Source organism: Ovis aries, chromosome 20 (genome assembly GCF_016772045.2).
Source record: "Ovis aries strain OAR_USU_Benz2616 breed Rambouillet chromosome 20, ARS-UI_Ramb_v3.0, whole genome shotgun sequence".
Classification (NCBI taxonomy): domain Eukaryota; kingdom Metazoa; phylum Chordata; class Mammalia; order Artiodactyla; family Bovidae; genus Ovis; species Ovis aries.
In genome coordinates this window covers 4,771,128-4,794,767 of record NC_056073.1, presented here as the reverse complement: position 1 = coordinate 4,794,767, position 23,640 = coordinate 4,771,128, and the positions used below count along the sequence as shown (strand labels likewise).

The 23,640-nt window shown below is 37.7% G+C and overlaps 1 protein-coding gene across 1 annotated transcript in view; it reads right to left on the bottom strand.

Annotated features, from left to right (window-relative positions):
• Positions 1–23,640, bottom strand: part of BMP5 (bone morphogenetic protein 5) — a 143,938-nt gene that overhangs the window by 4,408 nt on the left and 115,890 nt on the right. Inside the window, exons 4-6 of the mRNA XM_004018730.6 lie at positions 15,981–16,175; positions 3,404–3,480; positions 1,486–1,596 (exon numbers count right to left, since the gene is read on the bottom strand). Coding sequence (XP_004018779.1) covers positions 1,486–1,596; positions 3,404–3,480; positions 15,981–16,175 — 383 coding nt within the window. The remainder of the gene's footprint in view (positions 1–1,485; positions 1,597–3,403; positions 3,481–15,980; positions 16,176–23,640) is intronic.

The window sequence follows — 23,640 nt, the reverse complement described above, 5'->3', positions numbered from 1 at the left end:
ATTTTGCAATCAAGAAAGAAATAATAGTTTCTCCCCACACCTATAAGTTTGCTGAATATGATATATTAAAGAAATTTAGGGTGTAAAGATCAGTGTTGGGGAAGGATAGACATGAGGAACTGTTTTCCATTTGTTATTAAAAAGCAACTTGATAATTTTACATGATTGTATTCTGAAATAAATGTTTCTCTTCAAACTTGGGGGAGAAAAGAATATTTATAAGTGACTACCTTTCAAAATACATATTTGTTTTAGCTCTCTGCTTCCTCTCTACTCCAAGGTTATTTCCAAAGTCTTTGACAAAAGCTATGCTCCAGTTGCCACAGGTGTGCATCTTTGTGGTCTAGCTATCCACCAGTACCTCTGAGGTCAGTAAGATGCCAGCAAAACATCAAGTCAAGGATTTCATCTGTCAAGGTGCATACACCGTTCTTATTCAGAAGGGAACTAGGATGTTACTTCCATCAACTTTAAGTTTTCAATAAATTGCAAAAGAAGATAACCTTCTGAAGAGTCAACTCTCCACACATTCTAATAGCTGCTCTTTCTGTTGGTCATAAATAAGACTCACCCACAAAGATGGATTTTTTCTTTCTAACAGCTACTGCTCTCCTACTGTTCTCTACCAAATAGCGCTACTCCCATCAGTGTCTTGAGTCCAAAATTATTTGTTCTCTTCCGTCATGATTACTTATGGTTGAAATGCTCCTGTGAACCCAGCTTTGATGTGGGGTCACATCACACAGCCTATGCATCTTCTAGAACCTCTTCCTCGTCTGCCAGAAGCCGTTCCCCCATCACATTAAAAGGTACAGATGCTGGAGTCAGACTCTCAAGGGTTTTCCTGAGCTCATTAGATAAGTACGATCACTGAGAGACCATGAGATTAACATTTCATTATCTCCTTCACAAAAATTAGCCTACATTGGTGGAGATTAAATCAGTATTACATTCCTAAGTATGGGAGGGAAGAAATGAAGATTAATTTCCACCTTAATGATTATAAATGAAAAAGATATAAAAAAATGGAAACCAATCTTCTACTTATATTCTACACTGAAGAGCTTCCATGATACCAAAGTATGTTATGGAACATTCTTAAATAAGGAGTTAAAAGCCCTCAGATGAAATTCAGCACAGCTATTATTCAAAGTTTTTGTAATGACTGCTAATGAATGGTTAGGTTAGAAACAGCCCCTGTGTGGTTAATCATATTGTCTACTGAAGAAATCAGTGCAAAATGACCATTTTGTGTGATTGCTCCAATTTTCCTTGCTGAATCTTTCCTCATTTTGGAACTAGGATTTTTCTTTAGAGCAGCCTGAGTTTCCTGACTAGATCCACATTTCTTACTCTGGCACAATTTTTACGTTAGGAGTTTGAGAAGAAAATGCATTTAACTCCAAATAGATGCTTTTCTTTAAAGTAACTTTATAAGAAGCCTGCGTCATAAACCACTTTCTATTCTACACAAAGAAAACTTACCAGAGTCTGAACGATGGCATGATTGGTGGCATTCATATGGGCATTGAGTGGAAAAGAACATTCTCCATCACAATAAAATGCAGCATATCCTTCCGGCGCTATAATCCAGTCCTAAAATGCATGAAAGCAGAAGAAATAATATCACCAACATAAAAGTACAGAAAAACAGTTCTTAAAGAATACTTAAATATAATTAATAGAATTCAATATACTATAATATGAAATTAAATACTCTGGATTGGTTTCTCTTTTTGGTTCAACAATTATTCTAATAAGACAGGCTCCTCCAAGCCTTTAATTTATGATTAAGTTAAAGTTTACAACAAAAGTATAAATATTTTCACAAGGAATTGTCCTCTGTAATTTCTCCCAGAGGTCACTACGTAAGATATCCCTAGCCTGTATTAGCCCATATATTCATGAATAAAGCTGCAATCATGAAATAGCATTCTAAATATTGTTTAAACAGGAAATGATGAACTCTGCAAAGTTCAACTGAACCAGAAAGGAAAAGAAGAATAAACGTAATTGAGATAATTCTCATTACTTCTTAATAACTCATTTCTGCTTTAGAAGCTTGACAACCTCTTAAGGCTCTAAGATTTGTTCCTTGTCCTGTTTTTCTTTCCAATCATGTGTTAACTTTATAGTCTCTTAAGAAGAAATGAGTTGGAGAAAAATCCTAATCATTGTATATGAAAAATTTTAGGAAGCTAAAATGTTGGCGCTTGAGATGGTGGCCCTGATATTTTTTTCCAGAGATGTAAAACTTGTCACCGATGTAAAATTATTGAACAATTAATGTTGAAGGTTTATCATAAATTTGAAAATGCTCACGTTACTATCACTTCTCAATATAATAGCTTGTATTCCGAGGATCCATTGTAATGAAATAATCTAATCTAACAATTTAATTTAAACTCTTTTGGCATAGTTGTGAAAATTATTGTGGTTAAATCTTCCTCCTCACTGTGTTTGTGAAGCTTATGTAAAACATAGCAATACGACTTCTAAGTACCAGAAATTTTTTTTTCTCTACGTCTAACTTACCATAGACATAGTCAAGGATTCTACTTCCTATACCGATCATTTGTGACTGTAGAAGGCAAATGGAAATTGCTTGAGTTAATCTGAAAAATGGGAACTAAAATGGAAATTGGGGTATATTTAAACAACAGGGCTTCTTTTTTTCACTTTCTAAGGTTGCATTTGTTCTTCTGCATAAGTTTTTTTTTTTTTACCATAAACTTTATTAATTATGTTTCAATAGTGAAAGGATAATGCAGAAACAAAAATGATGTGGATAATCCATATATGGAACAGTCAATGTCAAAAATAATTGGTATGTTCATTGCAGCACTGTTTATAATAGCCGGGACATAGAAGCAATCTAAATGTCCATTGACAGATGAATGGATAAAGAAGAAACAGAATTGGGTCTTTTGCAGTGATGCAGATGGACCAGAGTTTGTTATACAGGGTGAAGTCAGAAAGAGAAAAACAAGTATCCATACACAGAATCTAAAAGGATGGCCCAGATGAGCCTGTCCTGAGGATAGCAATAGGGGCACAGATGGAGGGAAAGGGTGTGTGAACACAGCGAGGCAAGGAGAGGGTGGGGCGAATTGAGAGAAGCACCGCCCTGTGTTCACTACCATCTGTAGAATGGGCGGCGAGTGGGGCTCAGCTCAGTGCTCCGCAATGACCCAGATGTGAGACTGGGGGCAGGTGGGAGGGAGGGCAGGGGGAGGGGATACAGGTACACGGATAACTGACTCACGTTATTTTAACAGCAATGATACTCCAATAAAAAGTAAAATAAATTACAAACTTCATAGGAAAGATTACAAAGATTACAAGAGATTTAGGATTGATACAAAGCGGAAAAGAAGCAACCAATTTGATCGACCGTTCTTACCTGCCATCCCAGATCCCGGAAGCTCACATAGAGTTCATGCTTTTTACAGGCTTGTTTTTGTTCACTGGTGTTATAATCTGAAAGTGAAAATCAGATTGTCAACAAATGGCAGTCTATCGGGTATATTAATATTTCTTTTGTGAGGTCACTTATAAAGTCAAAAGGAGGCTGTATTTGAACTTGTAGAACATGAGTTTGAATCTCAAAGTGAAAGCCGCTTACTAACTATGTGAACTTCAAGCAAGTCACTCGTGCTGAGTTTCTGCTTCTGTAAAATGCAGACCTTGAGGGGTCCAGACGAGGATCAGGCTGGATCCTTCGTGTTGTGAAAACAGCAGCCTGATACCTGCTACTCAGTGAGTGCTCATTCATAAACTAACTCAAACCACCGTTGTGCTTACTATGCTTAAGCATATGCAATATTCAACCACTATGTTTTGTATTCTTTCACAAGGCAGGCACTGGGAAAGTACCAACTGGGATGTTCCAAAGTACATGTTATCTTAGTACGTATCTTAAACTCAGGATCCCCAGAGTGGAGCTTCTGACCGTCCCCTACCCCCAGACCAATTTCACCTGCAGATAACTGCGAACAAGTTCCCAGGCAAAATAAACACTGTAGTTAAAACATCCTCTTGCCTCTCCCCTCCACATCTAATCTGTCAGGAAATCCTTACATATTTTACCTTCATCTGAAATTTGGCCACCCTCACCAGCTCCATGACTGGCTCTGGTCCACGCCGCTATCCTCTCTTTCCTGAATCACTGCCACATCCTCACTGCTGTTCCTCCGGCTCTGCACCGTCCCCATCCCATCAAAGTAGCCAAGTGGACCAAGTGTCATGCTCCAGCATAAAGTCTCACGGTGGTTCCTGCATCATCAAGGCTCCCAAGGTTCTGCATGGTCCAGTCCCATCACCCTCTGGCCCCTTTGCTCTCCTTCACTCTACTCCAAACAGCCTCCGCGCTGTTTTGCACAGTCTGCTTTCTCTCACCTTAGCTCCTTTACTCTCGACAACCCCACCCTTCCCTGCAATGCTCTTCCCCTGAATATCTACTTAGCTAACGCTCAGAGCTTCCTCAACTCTAAAGCATCATCTTGTCAACAAAGCCTTCACTGATTCCCCTGTTTCATATCCTAACCCCTATTCTCATATTTCTCTCCCCTCCTGCTCTGATTTTTTTTTCCATTTTGCTTACCATCCCTTAATATGTTACACCACTTACTCATTCACCATGTACCCTGTTTCTTATCTGTTTCCTCCCTCTAGAGTGTCAGCTCTCTAGGGGTAAATATCTTGCCTGGTCCCATTTGGTTCTCTGATACCTCAAATGTCAGAAACAGGGCCTGGCACACAGTAGATACTAAATAATTAGGAACTGAAGAATGGATGCTTCAGAATGTTCCGGAAATGGCTTGACGCAAAGGAGATACACACTTTCCGTAACTTATTTTGGAATATAATCTGAAAAATCCATAACCTTTGATAATTGTTGAAAAAAATTAAGAATTCCACTTGCATCTGGAAAAAGTAAAATACAAAAGAAAAACAGAGCATTACAGAAAATGCCTATTCATGCCTTATAATGGAACCCATTTTAATTATTTCCAACCCAAAAAAATGAATGAGGAAAAAAATGTAGGGTGATGGGAACTGTGAAATAATTTATTTTAAAAGAAGACAGCTAATGTTTTCTTCTAGGAATAAATACTACCTTCACTCTGACAGTTGTCTCTAGCAAATCAACATAGAAGTTTGCTATAAAAAGCAGCCTGTCATAAGGTGTCACCTTCCAGTTTAATTATCCTCAACCTCTAATGAAAATGAAGTCACGTCAAAGATCTAAAGGACCTGTCTTAACAGATCCTGTCATCTGCCCTTCATAGTGACATCAGCTAATTATTTAATTAATGTGAGTCTAGCACAGAAGGTTCAATCTGAATGCAGAAATCCTTTTCCTTCTAGACCAGTGTTATTCCTATGTGTGACTACCTTCATTAAACCATGTAAAACAGAGAGCCAATAGGAATTCGCTGTGACTCAGGGAACTCAAACCGGACCTCTGTGACAGTCTGGAGGGGTGGGATGGGGTGGGGTGGGAACAAGGTTCAGGAGGGAGTGGACACATGTATACCTACGGCTGATTCATGTTGATGTATGGCAGAAACCAATACGATATTGTAAAGCAGTTATCCTTCAATTAAAATAAATTTAAAAACATTCCTATCATAAAAACACAGCAGTCAAAGAAAACACAGAAAACTCGAGCAAGGAAACTCCGACACTGTGTTCATGCACGCATACAATCAATCATGCGTTAACTACATTTAGTAAGCACCTCCATGCCAACACCGAGCACAGGAGAATGAATACAATTTCTGTCCTTAAGATGCTCACTGTTTCATTAACAATCAACTAAAAGATCTGAAAAAAATAAATATATAGATAATGACAGAAAATGGAGGAAAGAGAATTTGTTTGAGATTTAGCACTCTTCTTCTTTGGGTAAACTTGTAACTGACATAGCAAAAAAAGTTAACTTCGCCCAAGCATAAAGTAATAGTAAGTGCAAGACCATGAAATGGGTAAGTTTGAACATTGTATCATTTCTAGGGAAAAGGAATAACTCAAGTCTGGTATTAGTTTGACTGCATAAACTTCTTGACATTTTAAATAAATAAATACAAGTTTTAAAGTGTCAGCTATGCATTAGAGCAAGGGAGAGCAATTTATTTTTCCTCAAAAAGGACAGATAATATATATTTCAGGCTACGGGGTTTCCTTCACAATGATTCAGCTTTGCCCCAGTAGGATAAAAGCAGGATTTAGGATGTATTGATAAAAGGATGGATGTGACTGTATTTCAAACAAACTTTGCTTATGGATCCTAAAATTTGAATTTCACATGATTTCTGCATGAAACAAAATATTATTCTATTTTAAGTGTTTTTTTTCACACATCTAAAAATGTAGAAACCATTGCTAGGTTGTACAAAAACAGGCAATGGCTTATTTTGCCAAACCCTGCATCAGACAGTCATGGGAATATTTATTCATCCACCCTTGTCTTAATAAAAAACACTGAATATGAATAAAGACCTTATATCCAATAACACATTCGAGTATATGTGAAAAACCATAACTATGTCTATGACCATTTGAATTCCATGTTTATAAAAAAAAGAAAGTAAAACTTAAAAGTCAAAATAGATCTGTTCCATCTATGCAGCTTTTCATGCAGGCTAAGTGATGTATATATTGCAACATCACATAAAGGTAACGAGCAATGAAATTTATAACAGAATCTGGTTCCAAGAGTCTGATTTCATAGAGCGTTAGGACCATATGCTTAGTTGGTCAGAAATAAAAATTAATGGATACTGAGTAAATGTTGTACCCAAACCAGCAGTCTGTAGTTAGCTTTACTAAATGGTTGGCAGAAAAACCTCTGAGAGGCAAGGCAAAGAAATTAGATTTATATTTTTAAAAAACATTGATCGGCAACCCTTCAAATATGAAAATGAGCTGGACATGATGCTGCTCTTGACAAACCTGCCTAGAATTCAAGAGTATCACCAGAAACCACTTCACATTCTGAAGCCACAGCCAACACTAGAAAAGCATTCCTCAACCACAAGGCAGGTATCACAGACACAGTATTTCTGTTTTGCCTGTTAATGGCAATAATATTGGGAGACCAGTGCCAAAATAATGACTATTGTTAAATACTTTTTGCCAATTTATGATCAATTTCTGGAAAAAAATGCAAATGTATGTTTTACAAGCTATTTGATTATTTTCTCTTCCAGTTTTATTGAGATGTAATTGACATACAGCACTGTACAACTTTAAGATATACAGCATAATTGTTTGACTTACATCCATCATGAAATAATCACCACAGCAAGTTTAGTGAACATCCATGATCAAGGACTTACAGCTGAACAAGCTGGGTTTAGAAAAGACAGAGGAACCAGAGATCAAACTGCCAAACATCCACTGGATCATAGAAAAACCAATGGAATTTAAAAAAGAAAGAAAGAAATCCACATCATTGACTACGCTAAAGCCTTTGACTATGTGACTCACAACAAACTGTGGAAAATTCTTAAAAGGATCGGAATACTAGACCACCTGACCTGCCTCCGGAGAAACCTGTATGCAGGTCCAGAAGCAACAGTTAAAACAGACATGAAACAACAGACTGGTTCCAAATCGGGAAAGGAGGCAACATACGTCAAGACTGTGTATTGTCACCCTGCTTATTTAACTTGCATGCAGAGTGCATCATGGGAAATGCTGGGCTGGATGAATCATAAGCTGGAATCAAGATTGCCGGGAGAAGTAGCAATAACCTCAGACATGCATGTGACAAAGAGGAGAGTGAAAAAGCTGGCTTAAAACTCAACATGGAAAAAACCAAGATCATGGTATCTGGTCCCATCACTTCATGGCAAATAAATGGGGAGAAAGTGGAAACAGTGACAGATTTTATTTTCTTAGGCTCCAAAATCACTGCAGACAGTGACTGCAGCCATGAAATTAAAAGACACTTGCTCCTTGGAAGAAAAGCTATGACGAATCTAGACAGCACATTAATAACCAGAGACATCACTTTGCAAACAAAAGTTCATATAGTCAAAGCTGTGGTTTTTCCAGTAGTCAGGTATGGATGTGAGAATTGGACCATAAAGAAGGCTGAGCACCAAAAAATTGATGCTTTTGAACTGTGCTGGAGAAGACTCTTGAGAGTCCCTTGGAGAGCAAGGAGATCAAACCGATCCATCCTAAAAGAGATCAACCCTAAATATTCACTGGAAGGACTGATGCTGGAGATCAAGTCCAATACTTTGGCCACCTGATGCGAAGAGCTAACTCATTGGAAAAGACCCTGATACTGGGAAAGATTGAAGGTGGGAGGAGAAGGCGACGACAGAGGATAAGATTGTTGGATGGCATCACCGACTCAATGGACATGAGTTTGAGTAAATTCCAGGAGACAGTGAGGGACAGGGAAGATTGGTGTGGTGCAGTCCATGGCATCACAAAGAGTCGGACACGACTTAGCTACTGAACGATATACACAAAATTAAAGAAATAAAAGATGTTCTTGTTTTCTGATGAGAACTCTTAGGATTTATTCTTCCAACAACATTCATATATAATATACAACACTGTTAATTATATTTATCATGTTGTATCCTTAGTATTTCTATTATAACTGGGAGTTTATACTATTTGACCGCCTTCTTCCAGTTCCCCCTTCTCATTTCTATAATACAAATTTAATCTTTGTCTTAGTTTGATTTGTTAAAATTCATTTTGTGTTAGAAAAAAAGTGAAATGCATGGTAAATAAAACCTCTGAGGTCTACACACGGCCTCAATGGTTTGTCCACTAGTCCCTGAAGAAACTACCAGATAAATGAACACATGCTAGGTAAGCTGTGAAGAGCACAAAAGAAAATCCAAAAAAAAAAAAAAAAAAAAACTCCACAAACAGGTACAGGATTCTCTGTCTTAAAATCTAGTGTTAGTGTCTTTGAGGAATAAAATATAGTTAAATCTATAAAAGACAAGAAGAAAAAGTCCAAAATAGAATTCAATCAACAGCTTAAACAAGCCAAATATAATGAGATGCTGTGTCTCAAAACAGAGGAGAGGACGTTCCACATCTCTTGCTTAATACCCTGGGGGAGGTCACAGACATCAGTCTCCACACTGCAGGATATTTCATTAATTAATAGAAAATGAAAATGTCAAATGAAGGAAGTATGAAGTGGCTATAAAATGGCAGGTGCAGTGCTACTGTGGACTATTCAATAATGTAAATTTTGACACGGCCTTTGCGGTAGAGAAAATCATGATAAATCCCAAACAAATAACACCACTCCCAAAGATGAGGGATTTCAAACGCTACTGCTACCCTAGTTTAATCCCCAAGTCCCACATCCAGGGAACTTCTCACCGAACTGACATATAACCCAGTAGGAATTACAGTTATTTATTTGTGTAGGGATTTGTGTACAAATGCGTGACACAGAACAGACACCACAACATAATAACTGTCTGGTGTGTTTGCTTGACTCTGCTCAGCAATGTGTCTCTGTGGATGATGCAGAGGACGTGCTCACCTTAGAGCCTGTTGACATAAAAATCCATCCACAAACCTGTCTCCAAATGCCTGCAAGATGTCTCTGCATGAAAGTTTCTCAAATGCCTCCAACTCACTATTGTGGCTTCTGACCTCATACTGTTTCCATGCCTTCTACTTGGTTAACAGGATCTAGTGGCTCAAGCTAGAAAATTTAATAAATACATTTCTTGATTTTCTTTCATTCTCACTCCTACCCTACATTAAATCCATCCACAGTCCCTTTAAGCGACCAACCTCTAGCCTAGTTAACCTATCAGAAGTCCTTTGCACTCTTGGTTACCTCATACTCCCCCAACATCCTTTCTAGGAACTTGGTCCTAGGATAACCCTTCATCCCCGACTCCTCTTTGCTCTCTGACCTTAAGTCTTTTGCCTTGTTGATGGAATTGCTTTTTTCATTTTGTCTTTACTTAGAGTACAAATGTTCCCAGTGGAGGATCCATCCTTAATGTTTCTCTCTTACTCCGGTTTCTATAGCAGCTTTGAGTCTTGTGCTTCATCTAACCACTGTGCTCAAGGCTGCATCCTATATATTCCACTCACACACCCATCTCTGGAGTCCTACTGGCTCCATTCCATGTATTTTGCTTCCCACTTCCCCTGTCTCCAATCTATAATCTTCATTGCTTGGAGTGTTAGACTAGACTCCTAATCAGATTTTGGCATCCAGTTTCTCCCCTTGGCATCCCATCCTTCTTTCTGATGCCAAATTGAACTTTTAAAAATGCATATCTGATGGTGACACTCCTTTTTCCAAATGCCTGCATGGAAACGCCACAGTGACTGACCGTTATGACTTGGTCCCTGCAAAATGTTCTAGCAGATATCACACTGCTCTCATACAGCAATAGCACAGTGTGGCCATCAGACACTGCTATGTGGTTGTGTAACTGCATATAAGTTCTGAAATGGCTTCACCTCCATTTCTGAAAAGTGTCTATTTTTCTCATTGGGGTCATGCTTTATCCTTACTGCTCCCACACTTCCTTGTAGCTACTCGAGTGGAATTGATCTCCCGAAAATCACTAACATGCATGTCTTTGCCCCTGTCTGAGAGAATGCCTTTTCAGAAGCAAGATTCTGATGCTACCAATCTTGCATGATCATATAGTTAATGGTGTGCACACTGTGGGTGCTTATTTAACAAGGAATCAATATTTTGCAATAAACCACACCCAGACATATCATCTCTAGAATTCTCTCTAGGTAGAAACTTGACAATAAGCGATCAGGGGAATGGGCACTGATGCAAAAGTCTGAACTCTTTAGGCACCAGTTCAGAAAAATCAAACCATAATTTGGTAATAATGATTATGTCTAACCCTGAATAAGTATACACAGTATTCTCCATTCTTTATACCCATTCACTTATTTAATCCTTGCAACTCATGTAATTTTATTCTGTGAGGCAGGTATCATTAATGTTCCCACGTTCCAGATGAAGAAATAGAGAGATGTGACATGCCCTGTCCAAGATTACCCAGCTACTAAGAGGCTGCTGCTGCTGCTAAGTCGCTTCAGTTGTGTCCGACTCTGTGCGACCCCCTAAACGGTAGCCCACCAAGCTCCCCCGTCCCTGGAATTCTCCAGGCAAGAACACTGGAGTGGGTTGCCATTTCCTTCTCCAATGCATGAAAGTGAAAAGTGAAAGTGAAGTTGCTCAGTCATGTCTGACTTAGCGACCCCATGGACTGGACCCAGGGTTAAATGATAGAAGGAAAGATAAAGGTACAGATGAATGGGGCTTTCCAGGTGGCTCAGTGATAAAGAATCCGCCTGTCAAGCAGGAGACACAGGTTCTATCCCTGGGTCAGGAAGATCCCCCTGGGTCAGGAAGTCAACCCACTCCAATATTCTTGCCTGGGAAATCCCATGGACAGAGGAGCCTGGAGGGCTATAATTTCATAGTGTTGCAAAGTCAGACACAACTGAGCGCATGTGCGCATGAGCGGGCACACACACACACACACACACACACACACACACAGATGAATAGATAGATTAAAAAGATGGATCGAACTAGATCTATGTAACAAGATAACTATCATTTGAGAAGGGATTTTCAAAATTTTGCATATTCAGAACACAGATAACAGCCTTTAGTGTTAATTACTATAAAAACCATGTGGATTAAAACCGTTCTCACTGGTGCAGCCTTGCAGGATTTTTACTGCAGCACTGATTTTGAAAGCCCCAATTTAAAAACAGCCAAAATGTCTTTTTCAGAGTGACACGACTAAATAAATTCTGACAAAAGCAGTATTGAATATATTGTAGCAGTATTTAAAAAAATGAAGTCACTAATTTGAAATATGGCTGAAATATGTTGTTTAAAAAATCCATAAGACCAACTATATGATACCAAGAGTGAACATTAGGTAAACCATAGACTGTAGTTGATTGTGATGTGTCCGTGTAGGTTCATCTTTGGTAAGAAATGCGCCACCGTGGGGAGTGATGTTGATAGTGGAGGAGGCTATGCATTTGTGGGGTAGGGAGTACATGGGAAATCTATGTACCTTCCTTCCAATCTTGTGAACTTAAAACTGCTCTTAAAAAAGTTCATAAAAATAGGAACCCTCCTAGACTGTTGGGGAGAATGTAAATTGGTGCCCACTATGGAGAACAGTCTGGAAGTTTCTTAAAAAGATCCAGCAATCCCGCTTCCGAGTGAGAAAACTCTAATTTGAAAAGGCACATGCACCCCAGTGTTCACAGCATCACTGTTTACAAAGTTGAGACATGGAGACAGCCTAAATGTCCAACAAGAGGCAAATGGATTAAAAAAAGAGGTAGTAAACATGTATTGATACAATGGAATATTACTCAGCTGTAGAATAGAATGAAATAATGCCATTTGCAGCAACATGAATGGACCTGCAGATTATCACACTAACTGAAATAAGCAAAACAGAGAAAGGCAAATATTATGTGATGCACTTATATGTGGAATCCTAAAAAAAAAAACAAACCAGATACAAATTAACTTATGCACAAAACAAAGACAGACTTAGATATAGAAAACAAACTTATAGTTACCAAAGGGGGCAGGAAAAGGAGAGAGAAGTTAGGAGTTTGGCATCAGCAGATATACACTACTGTATATAAGACAGATAAATAACAAGGACCTACTGTACCACACAGAGAGCAATATCCAGTATCTTATTATGACCTATAAGAGAAACGAATCTGAAAAAGAATATCTATCTATATAACACATAATAAAATCATATTCTCCAAAAGTGACGCATATAGGGAGGAAAAAACTTGAAAGTACTTGTATTATGTTGATAACAGTGTATCAGCATAACTTATCTTAAAAGGATTAGGTGATTAAAGGAGAATTTTAGCTTTATTTATGATTATTTTTAAAAAATAACACTATGTACTAATTACCTAACAACACACTCTAAACAAATAATTTCAACAGATTGTTCTTTCTGGTTTTGATTAAAATGTTTGTCCAAGAGGAATGACTTTACATTGTATCCTTTAGGCAAGATATAACACCTGTCAGAGTTGGGAGTTATAGGCAGGGCACCAATGGTCATGATACCAAGCTTGTGATAAGCGCCTTTTCAAGCAGTTCTGCAGTAAATGAGAACGTGCTCTGTGCCTTGCAAATACTTTAAATTTTGAATGCTCTATTGTTTTTGCATACTGATATAGTCCTTAAAATAGCATCTTGCTCTTGGTAGGTTCTTTAAAATCTTATCAACTTAGTGCCTCTCCAACCCAAAGGGTGGCAACCTTAATATTTAGCTATTGCCTACATTTCCTTTCCCCTAAACCCAAGTTCAAAGGAAAATCAATTGTGCTGGCTCATTGTAAAATAGGTAACATCTCTCACAAAGTGTCTGCTCAAAGTTCTTGCTAAAAACCTAAAGAGCAGCAAAGATAGAGGGTTTCTGCAGAAAATCTAGGGGCAGTGGTTCTGTATACACAGCTGAAAAAGGAAGCTAGTTCTCCCATACAGTGACCATGTTAACTTCCTGAACGTGTGTTGGTGAAGTTGCTGTTTTGTGCTGGACACTGTTCTAGGTTCTCCCGCAGGAGCACAGAATAGTGAAAGGGCACTGAGAAGTCAGAAGACAGGACTCTTTGAAAGAAGAAAGGGATGAGGTAAAGACAGCAAGAATGACCTGGATTCTGCACTGTTGGAGATTTTTAACATTTGAGAATATGCTTTGCAAAAAAAAAAAAAAAAAAACTGCAACCAAGCAAACTTCTAACAACTCTCCCTACTCCCTACTGACCCCCTTCTTAGTTACGGCATCTTCACACAGTGTTTTAATGTAAAAGCCTAGTAGTATTACAGCATTTGCTATTTATATTTGGATAATTTTAAAATTTCACTAGCATTTCAAGTCTCCTAAGTATCAGATTTTATGTTTATATTAAACCCCTGTCTTTTGGACCAAATCCTACGAGACTTTTTCCTGCCTGCTTGATTACTACCTATTGAAAGGTTAAGTCTCGTACGCACAGACCAACTACTTTCTTTCTTCTTATTATCAAAATATGAACATGTTCCAAAACCACCTACTACATATTTCACAGAAATGGGTGCCAATGACACACTTTTTAAAAAGAAAATATTGGTCTGTATTAGAATAATTTTGTACTCTAAATGGTGTTAGGAAACTGGTGAAAAGTTACGTGATTTCTGCTTCATGCGTTTTATTCACCTCTAGTTATAGAAGCACATTAGTTACCTGTGGTCAGGAAGGGAAGATAAATAGATTTCACCAATGGGGAGAAAGACTTAGATGATTTCATTTGCTGGAATGCCTCTGCCAGAGTCATTACCAGCTCTAATAATACGCAGGTGACTTTTCCCTTTGAAATTTTCTCAAAAATTATTTACTATTCTATTCAAGATTTAACAAATCTTTTTCTTAATGCAATCTGCTGCATTAAATTAAAAACATTTCAACCCATTTCAGAACCATTCTATATGAAAAGAAAAATATACAACTTTGACAGGCTAGTATTTACAAGGAAGAAAAGTTCTTAGAAAGTTATTTTTCTCCGTCTTTCATATTAAGCAATTAAAATTTTCGCCAAACTAAATATCTTATGAAGATCTTTATAAAATAGCCTTGTAATAAGGCACTAATGTCACATTTACTTTCAAGTGAAAAAGACAGTGAAGCTTATTTGATGGAAAATTATTTGAAAGCATGATTTCTGTGTAGAATGTAATTTGCTATAATGCAATTTCATAGAACTCTTTCCTGCGCTTCTGTTGCTAGATACATAAAATAGACTTCTTTCTAACACACTTCTCCTGTGCCTTCACTCTAGGAGGGTTCCAATGAATTCCACTTAGTCTTTTTTCTAAGAGTCCCAGGATCAAAAAAAATTCTATATATTTTTGTTTCATTTATGATCATTAATGGCAAACACTGTGTGAATGTGTCTGTTTGGAAGAGCAAAACATTCGTATTTGCTGAAATACCTATGAAGAGGTCATATCTGTTTTGTTCACCAGCTCATTCATGGTGCCTCACAAGTACACTGCATATGGTGGCCATCAACACAGAAGAATACAGATCTTACAAATGAACAAACACTTCGTACTAACTAGGGATGTTCTAGGGCAAGTTTTCTCCCTCAAATAGGTTTATTTTTCATAGATAAGACAATTCCTAGGAATAAAACAGCCATCATTTTCATCTAAGAACAGCTTATAAAAATTTGTTTGCAACTAGAACTAAACAAGGTACTCACTGGTACAAAGCATATGATTAAATTACTTCAGATTTTCTCAGTTAGATGAGTTCAGATCAAGTGCATTTTTTATCTCTATATCAATTAATAGATTAAACTGCAAGCCCAGTGGGATCAACTGTACATTTACAACATTTTGTTTGATTTCATATGAGCATGTATATATATACACACACTCAAAGCAAATTATCTACATAACATCCCTCTAAATAATTAATGGGAATATAAATATTATCTTAATTTCCATACAGTCTACCCTGCTTCTTTTGTCAGAAAAATTAAGCTCATGATTCACATACTGTTTTAAGTACCAAAGTGATATTTTTATTTTGAATTTACTTGTTACCCATCCATATGTGAGATTCCTGGGAAAGGTCAGCTCACAAGCTGTGGAGTTCAGTTTAGACTAGCTTTTGCTGATGTAGCCATTTAATAATTTTATTATTGCCAGCTTGATTTGAATTTGAATTGCATCTTTCAGCAGATTTAGGTAAGTCCCACTTACTTTAAAATGAATTGCTGCATGATTCGCTAATGAAACATTTGGGGGATGCAAGAAAGATGGCTGGATGATTTAATAGACCAAATGAGGGTATACCAGAGGGTAAATTTACTGTGGCTTCTTGATTTGCAACATACGACCCCATAACTCTCTGTGCAGAACTGCAGCTCTGGTTTTATCTTACCTCCAACACTGGACATTCTGGAGGAGTCCTGATGAGAGCTGGATTTATTGCGGTTTTGATTTTTTCTCTTGTTGGCTGCTCTCACAGATCGGAGAAGTACCTCGCTCGCCTTGAAGAAGGCCACCATGAATGGCTGTTTTGACTGAGGCCCATGTCGTCCCACGAGGCCGGCCGACTTCACGTTGATGCTGTGACCTGGAACCAAGGAAGGGGCACTGGGTTTATCAAGAAGAGATGAAGTTCACCTGCTGAGGGGTGAGCTCAGAGGGTCCCTGGGAAAAGGCAAATGTTTGAAAACACTCAGAACCTTTTATTTGCAGGCCAAATAATCTCATAAATGTGGAAAATGTACTGTTACAGACGATTATTCATTCTTGGTTTTCCATTTCGTATCACTCATTAGCCACACAACACCCCCAGGCCTTCACTGATGGGCTCAGACCTGAACGTTGGTAACGTTCTAAATGACTTGACCACCACCAGCCTGGAAATGTCCGTGTTAACCAGTGATTTCAGAAATATTAGCTATGGGCGCTTCTGCATTGAATGCCTTATAATTTTCCTTCGTGTGATTAAAGCTGGATAGCTGGCTGGGTGTTTTTACTTTTCCCTGCTTCTTTGGAGACTTTCCAGGGTTGATAAACCCCTCCTCGCTTCGGACCTGTGCCCAGCAAACTTTACAAAGCTGTGATCCACTTAAAGCACTTCAAAGATCCTTCCAGAGGCCCCTGCTGGGCATGGAGCTTTACTTTAAGCTCCAGCTCTTTCTCCATGTAAAGGATTTCGAAGCAAACATGAAAATTTCAAAATTTTCTCTGCGCTTGGACACACTTGAATGATGTTTCCTGAAAGGATTTCAGAGGATGCAGATCAAGCCTGGAAATGCTCAGAAAGGAGAAAAATTCCAGATGAGCTTAGTCTAAAGCAGTCTGGTTTAAGATGTCCTAGACCCTTCTGAGTCCATTGTGGTGGTTGTTGATCAGAAAAGGAGTGTGCACAGGGCCTGTGCTCTAGTGGATGAGAAGTCAGCTGCCCTAGAGACTAGAAGCAGATGTTGATAAGTGCTTTTCCCATTGGAGTAGCAAAAATAATACTCATCACTATAACAACATCAAATGCATTTGGAGCACTTGCTATTTACACTAGGTATTCTTTTCTTTTTAAAATATTTTTATTGTGATAAAAGTCACATAATATTAATATAAAACATACTATTTTAACCATACCTTGCACAGTTCACTGGCACTAAGTACATTCACACTGTTGCGCAACTTCAACCATCATCCATGTCCTGAATTTTTCACCTTCCTAAACTGAAACTCGTGTCACTATTAAACGCTAGTCCCCGTTCCCCTTCCCCATCTCTTCCAACACCAGCAGCCACTGGCATCTACCCTGATACTTTCTAACTCTGTGATAGGCATTTTTCTTAGTGGTTTCCATGCATTATTTGATTTGATTTCACAAATACCTTAGGAGTTAGGCATTTGTTATACATTTTACAATTCACTCTTGTTATGATCTTCTCATTTAAAATAAATATCCCAGAAAATTATATATGTGTGTGTGTGTGTATGTGTGTGTGCATGTGTGTGTTTGTATGTATATATGTGCATATATATAAAGAAAACCATTGACTGATAAAAAATTCAATGAAAATTACCCAGAGAGAATGAAGTATTTAACTTTAAGTTGTACATTTAGTTGAAAATTACTCAAAGCTCATGCAAAAAACAATTCTACTCCAGATACGAAAGTTACCAATTTTTTCAGAGTAATATATCATGTGGTTAGAAATACGTGCATGATTGGCCATGCCCTGCCCCTGGAGGGATGTGCAAGTTTTCTTAAAATATTTATTCAGTCAAGACTGTGCAGCAGCTTCAGTGCATTATAAGACCTAACCCACCTTGGAAGAAAGAAATCAAGTCCTTGAAATGGCATCAATGGCATTTTAGCAAATAAACTCTTGCTCTTAACACAATTTATTTTGGCAGCATAAACACTTTTGTGTATACTTGTATTGTGCAGGGACCTTCTACCGTCAGAAAACGAGACTGTGTTAAGTGAGGTGGTGCAGCTGTTGCAAGGGACACAGCAGTCCTTCAAATGTGGAGATATTGGTTGAAAAAATGCATGTGTGTCAATGCAGACAGCATTCACGGGTGTCCTCAACAATTGCTCACTGGGAAAATTTGTTACATTCCTACAAACATGAAAATAGCCGCTCCCTTCCCAAATGCCACTCCACTCCATCCTAGCAGAGAAAGAACTTCAAAATAATCAGAGCAGTAAACCTTAAACAAATAAGCCTATGGGTTTCTCTTTTAAATGCAAACTTACAGTGGCTCCATGCCAGAGTCTATATTTCTTAGAAAAACTCTATCACTGGCATAAATGAAAGAGGCAGTTTGATTTGTGGTCAGAGTAGTTTCCATTCTACTTCCACTGTAACAAATGTATTAATTCAGCTCAGACTTCCTCCTTCTGGCAGCCCTTTTGCTGTAAAAAGAGAAATTAGAAGTTCCAGCCAAATACCATACCTTGAACTGACCCACCTCAATACATAAACACTTTTACAACATGTTTATTCAGGTGTAGCACTTGAAATTGGTTTAAGATGTTTCCAGTGACAGAGAGCACAGCAAAAGAAAAAAAGAAAAACAGAACTGAGAAACTTAACTGTGATGGACTAGAATAACTGGCGATCTGTTCTTTAAATTTTGGAATTTTTTTTTCCTATCCTGGAACACAACATAAAAAGTATTTGTTGAGCTTTGAGTTTGATGTTTTAATGAAGTGTTAATTTAACAGGAATGAAATTTTTTACTTGTATACATGGATAACTGCAGAAATCATTTTTAATAGATGATCTTTCTAATATTGAAATAGGTTGCCACACGATGCACAGACGGAATACAATAAAATCAATTTTCTATTCATTACAACACACTGACCCTTTTCTCATTAAATAAGCACTGAGCCCAAAGTTCCAAATTTCTTTGGTTTATAAGAGGGTACCTTTTGTAATTATTTGAAAGACTTTCAAAATTTTGATTTTTATCTCTGGAGAAAGAAGATTGCTCTCAAGATTTACACTTTGAAAACTATAAAGATGTGTGTGTGTATGTGTGACAAACATGGATTTCTTGGTCTTTACAAAGGGGGATATTGTGTGTGAGGCAAAGTCCCCTTCAAACAAACGTGAACTCCTTTTAAAATAACTTTTGATATTATTAAGTTTCCTCTTGGTTTCCTTTCCACTTCAGCAATGAGGTGACTATTAAGATTCCATAAGTTAATACTTTCTCAGTGGGTCTTGATCTTGAGCCACACCATGGAAGCATTATTTGGCCTTCTCCTTCAGACGCATTACACCTCCACTGATGATGTTGACTGAACCTTTTGAATAGGGCTGAACAGTCACTCTCCTTAGAAGTGCTAAAGAAATCCAGACTCTATTGCAGGTATTAAAAGTAGGGAATCTTTCATAAAGTCTATTTAACAATGCTGACTTTTATTATTAAAGATACAGGATAATTTAGATACTGCAAATATATCAGTAAAGAAACCTATCTAAACCATTGTGAGTTAGGAAAACCATTATATATGTAGACGTGTATTACAGTGGTTTTATTTTTCAAAGCTGATCCTTATTTTTGACTTCTCATTAAAAAACGTAGGTAGGAAACAACAAGGTCCTGCTGTACAGCACATGGAACTATGCTCAACACCCTGTGATAAGCCATGATGGAAGAGAATACGAAAAATATATATGTAAATATACACATTATATACTACATATGCTATGCTAAGTCACTTCAGGCGCGTCCGACTCTGTGTGACCCCATGGACTGCAGCCTATCAGGCTCCTCCATCCATGGGACTCTCCAGACAAGAAATATAAAGAAAATATATATATAACTGAAAAAATAAAAATATAAAAGAATATAAACTGGAAATAAAAATGACCTGGGTAAATAAAAAGAGTAATAAAATGGTGATAAGGGACACCAGCTTGGAATCCAAGCTTAATCATTTTAGGATTCAGACAAGTCTAGGCATAGCTAGAAGAACATGGGTAAGCTTAATTCACCAGGCATACATTTGGAAGAGAATAGAAAGACCTAAAGGGAGAGAACTCATTGTAAGGAAAAGGTGAACCCCTAGAGTACAAATTCAGAATAATGTCCCAGTGAGTATAAGGAAGCAGGGATTTTGAGTCTGTAACTCAGTCCTCCTTCTGGCCTTGCTCCAATGTTTGCAGGATTAATTCCTTAAGAACCAAGGGGATTCACAGAAATCTAACAGAACTATTTTTACCCAAAGCCCCTATAAAATCCTGAGAGAGCAAGGGAGCCCTACTTTGGCGTTTGGTTAATGATGTAACACAAGTGATGGCCAAAGATTCTTCCTACATTAGAAAAGTTGTTTCCAAGTAGCTCCACACTGGTACAAGACGGCAGTCCCAGGATATAGGTGGGTTCAGATGATCTACTATAAGAGCATCAGCTTCAGAGAGTTGCAACAGTTCAGAGGTGAGCCAAGCAGCAATCTGATGGCTTTGGAGGTTTTAAGGTAGATCCAAAACTGTCTCAAAGTGAGGGGTAGGGCAAGTGATGGGAATAAACGGTCCTAGAACAGGAAGACACTTTCTTTACGTCATATCCATGTCCTGATCTTGTTCACTGGAAAGAGGAAATGGGCAGGGTGAGAGCAAGAAAAGGAGAAGAACTTGATTGTTGGGATTTGTTCCAGTTTAAAATCACTTGGAATCTCCCACGCAAAATGGGAGAGGAGGTAGAAAAGCTTCTCTGAAGGATATATCAGCATTCCAGGGATTTCACTGATGGCAACTGGACCCAAAGGAACATGGTACCCAATTATCCCAGGTTTAAGTATCACAGAATTCTTGGATTATAAAATAAATAGGGTGATGAGGACAAATATGGGAGTCCAGAGTTATCATCTTTCACATTTGAACAAAGAATGCCCATTAAATCTTTCCATGTGAATTTTTTTAGAACTATTCCTATTTTGACCATCTTGCTTTCATTCCAAAATTGCTGTACAGTATCAAGGGAAGAGAAAGAATTTCAGAAGTGAATATTGGCACATTTCTCAGTTTTATTAACTGCAAAATGAATAAAGATGGAATTAGGATAGTATCTTCTAAGGAAATAATTTTTCTTTTCACACAAGAATCAACAGGAAAGTATGTGATGCTGGAGCTTTAACCTACACGTTTTGCCATAACTGAAGGTAAAGATTCAAGATTTCCGGATTTGCTCCCCTGATCTGTATGACTTTATATAAGTCCTGGGTGTCAGAGTATTGTATTCATGTCTGCCTCTGAACACAACTATTTAAAGTTTAAAATCATGGAGAAGGTACACTGGCAAACCAAGGATCCATCCCCAACTGATTCATTTTGTATTTCAGACTGTTTTTTTTTGGGGGAAAATGTGACTTTCAAAATGTTTATTTCTTTAAAAACAGGGTTATTAAAGGAGCCTCTGACATAAAACAGCTCTTTAGAGACATGTTGATGTTATAAGGATAAGTGGTTCCAAATATGAGCATTCAGTTTCCCTCCAGAATACACAATTTGAAAAACATTCATTTGAGGATTTATCAGAGCCCAAACATTGATATCACTCTAAGATGTTAGCATAAATTCCACTCCCCCCCCCCATAAACCCACAGTAATTGAATGCTTAACCCAAAACACCTGTGATGAAACTTGTGCACAAAATTACCTATTCTTCACTTCAGAAGAGCTCCCAGCATCTGCTGTGGGCTAGCTCACAGAAAAATCACTGCACTGTTTCTCATTCACATACTCTCTTGCTCTTTGCTTAGTTTCAATCTGTGATTAAATTTGATTTTGGTGCTCTTAAATTATAGTTCCCTGGCTCTAAATTATACTGGAATTGTACCTTTTTTAGAAACAGATGATTTAAAATGTGCAGAATTCTCTACCAGGCATATAGACTAAATCATTTTTATATCAGATTTTAAGGAATGTGGGGGAGATAGAATTTTGTCTACTTAAATTTCATATACATTTTAACTCAGTGAAATCTTAAACTAAGCAATTTTTAATCTAGCTATGAATTTCAAGTGTGTTGTAACTTGATGAAAAATTTGCAGTTCCTATTTTTGTAGTAAAAGCACAGACCTATTGCCAGATATTTGAAGTATCATAAATAGAATTTTACATTCATGCTCAGAATTTTCCTGTTGTGAAGATGGTTTACATTGCCTTGTAATCTCAAACAAAAACAAGGAAAAGCTGGGATTTTAAACTATTTCAGTGACACTGAAAACTCCCAGTAATGTGGTATTGGTAAATTATATATATTCTTGAACTTCAGAGTGCAAGGTGCTTAGAATTTTTAGTGATTCTTCATGGTGATTCTGAGCTTCTATTTAACACTATTTAGCAAGCCAGGCACTTCGTGCAATCCCTTTGCTATACTTAAATTTAAAAGAGTAAATTAAAAATAACTACTTCATCTTATATTAAGTATTATACATTAGCAATTTTATATATATATATATATGTTCATTACTAGAAAGTGCCAACAACAAAAGAACGGTCAAATGTAATACGTGTGCAAATAAGGAAAGAATTCTGTGGCTGATGATAAAGACGAAAATATAACATTGGAGGTATGACGTCCACAGAGGACAGCTGGGGACCAGCTCCTGAGGAGCCCGCATGAGCTGGGGTTGAGCTATACCGGCAGACAAGAAATGCGGTTGCAATTCTTGGTGACATTGCAACGGAAGAAATTCATTTTCCTCTAGGATTGGGATATGTGAAGGATAGAGAAGTTTGAAGGAGGAAAAGATTTTTTAGGGAGTTTCAATTCTTTGTGAAAAGTTTGTGGAAGGAATCGTTATCATCTACCATCTGAGAAAATCATGGAGATGAGAATAGAAATTGGGATGCTTGGTTAGAAATATGGGTATCATGGCTCAAGGCAAGATAGAAGGAAACTCAAACAGCTGAGACCTGCAGTTCAAGAGGCTTCTGGAGGGGGGCCGGGGCAGAAGGAAGAAAGGAAGAGAAACATAAAGGAGCAGGGCCAGAGGTTTGTGCCTCATGGGGGAAGCTTTCCAGAATGCGCAAATGTTTTATTGCGCTTAGGGTGGGACTGAGTGATGGAAAAGGATTAGTCTCCTTCCAGGGACATTGTCTGAAACACAGCGACTCACCGTCTCAGGCGGGTCCAGTCTCACAAATGCTTTTTACTGAGGCTCTCTTTTCAGCTAGTGGAAATATGAGTCTCAAACTAGGAATTGTAGTTTACCTTCACATAAGCACTTACTTTTTAATAGCTCTTCTCTTTATATATAGAGCCTTTCCCCTGAGGCCCTAAGAGTTTTACAGACATCATCTGTCACACGCCCCCAAAAGCTTGGTTACAGTTGGTCTTACAGGTCTCATTTATTTTAAGAAAGCAGAAACATTCTTTTCACAAAACCATGGGAAGAGAGAATTATTTTTAGTATCTTTTCCAGTTCTTATGTGACTTTTTAAAATAAGAAATCTGTACACACGCATGCACTTCTTTCCTTTAAAATCACAGGAGAGTTCAATAAAACTGTAATGAAAGCAGGATTTCAGCAGAAATCAACCAAAAAGTTTTTA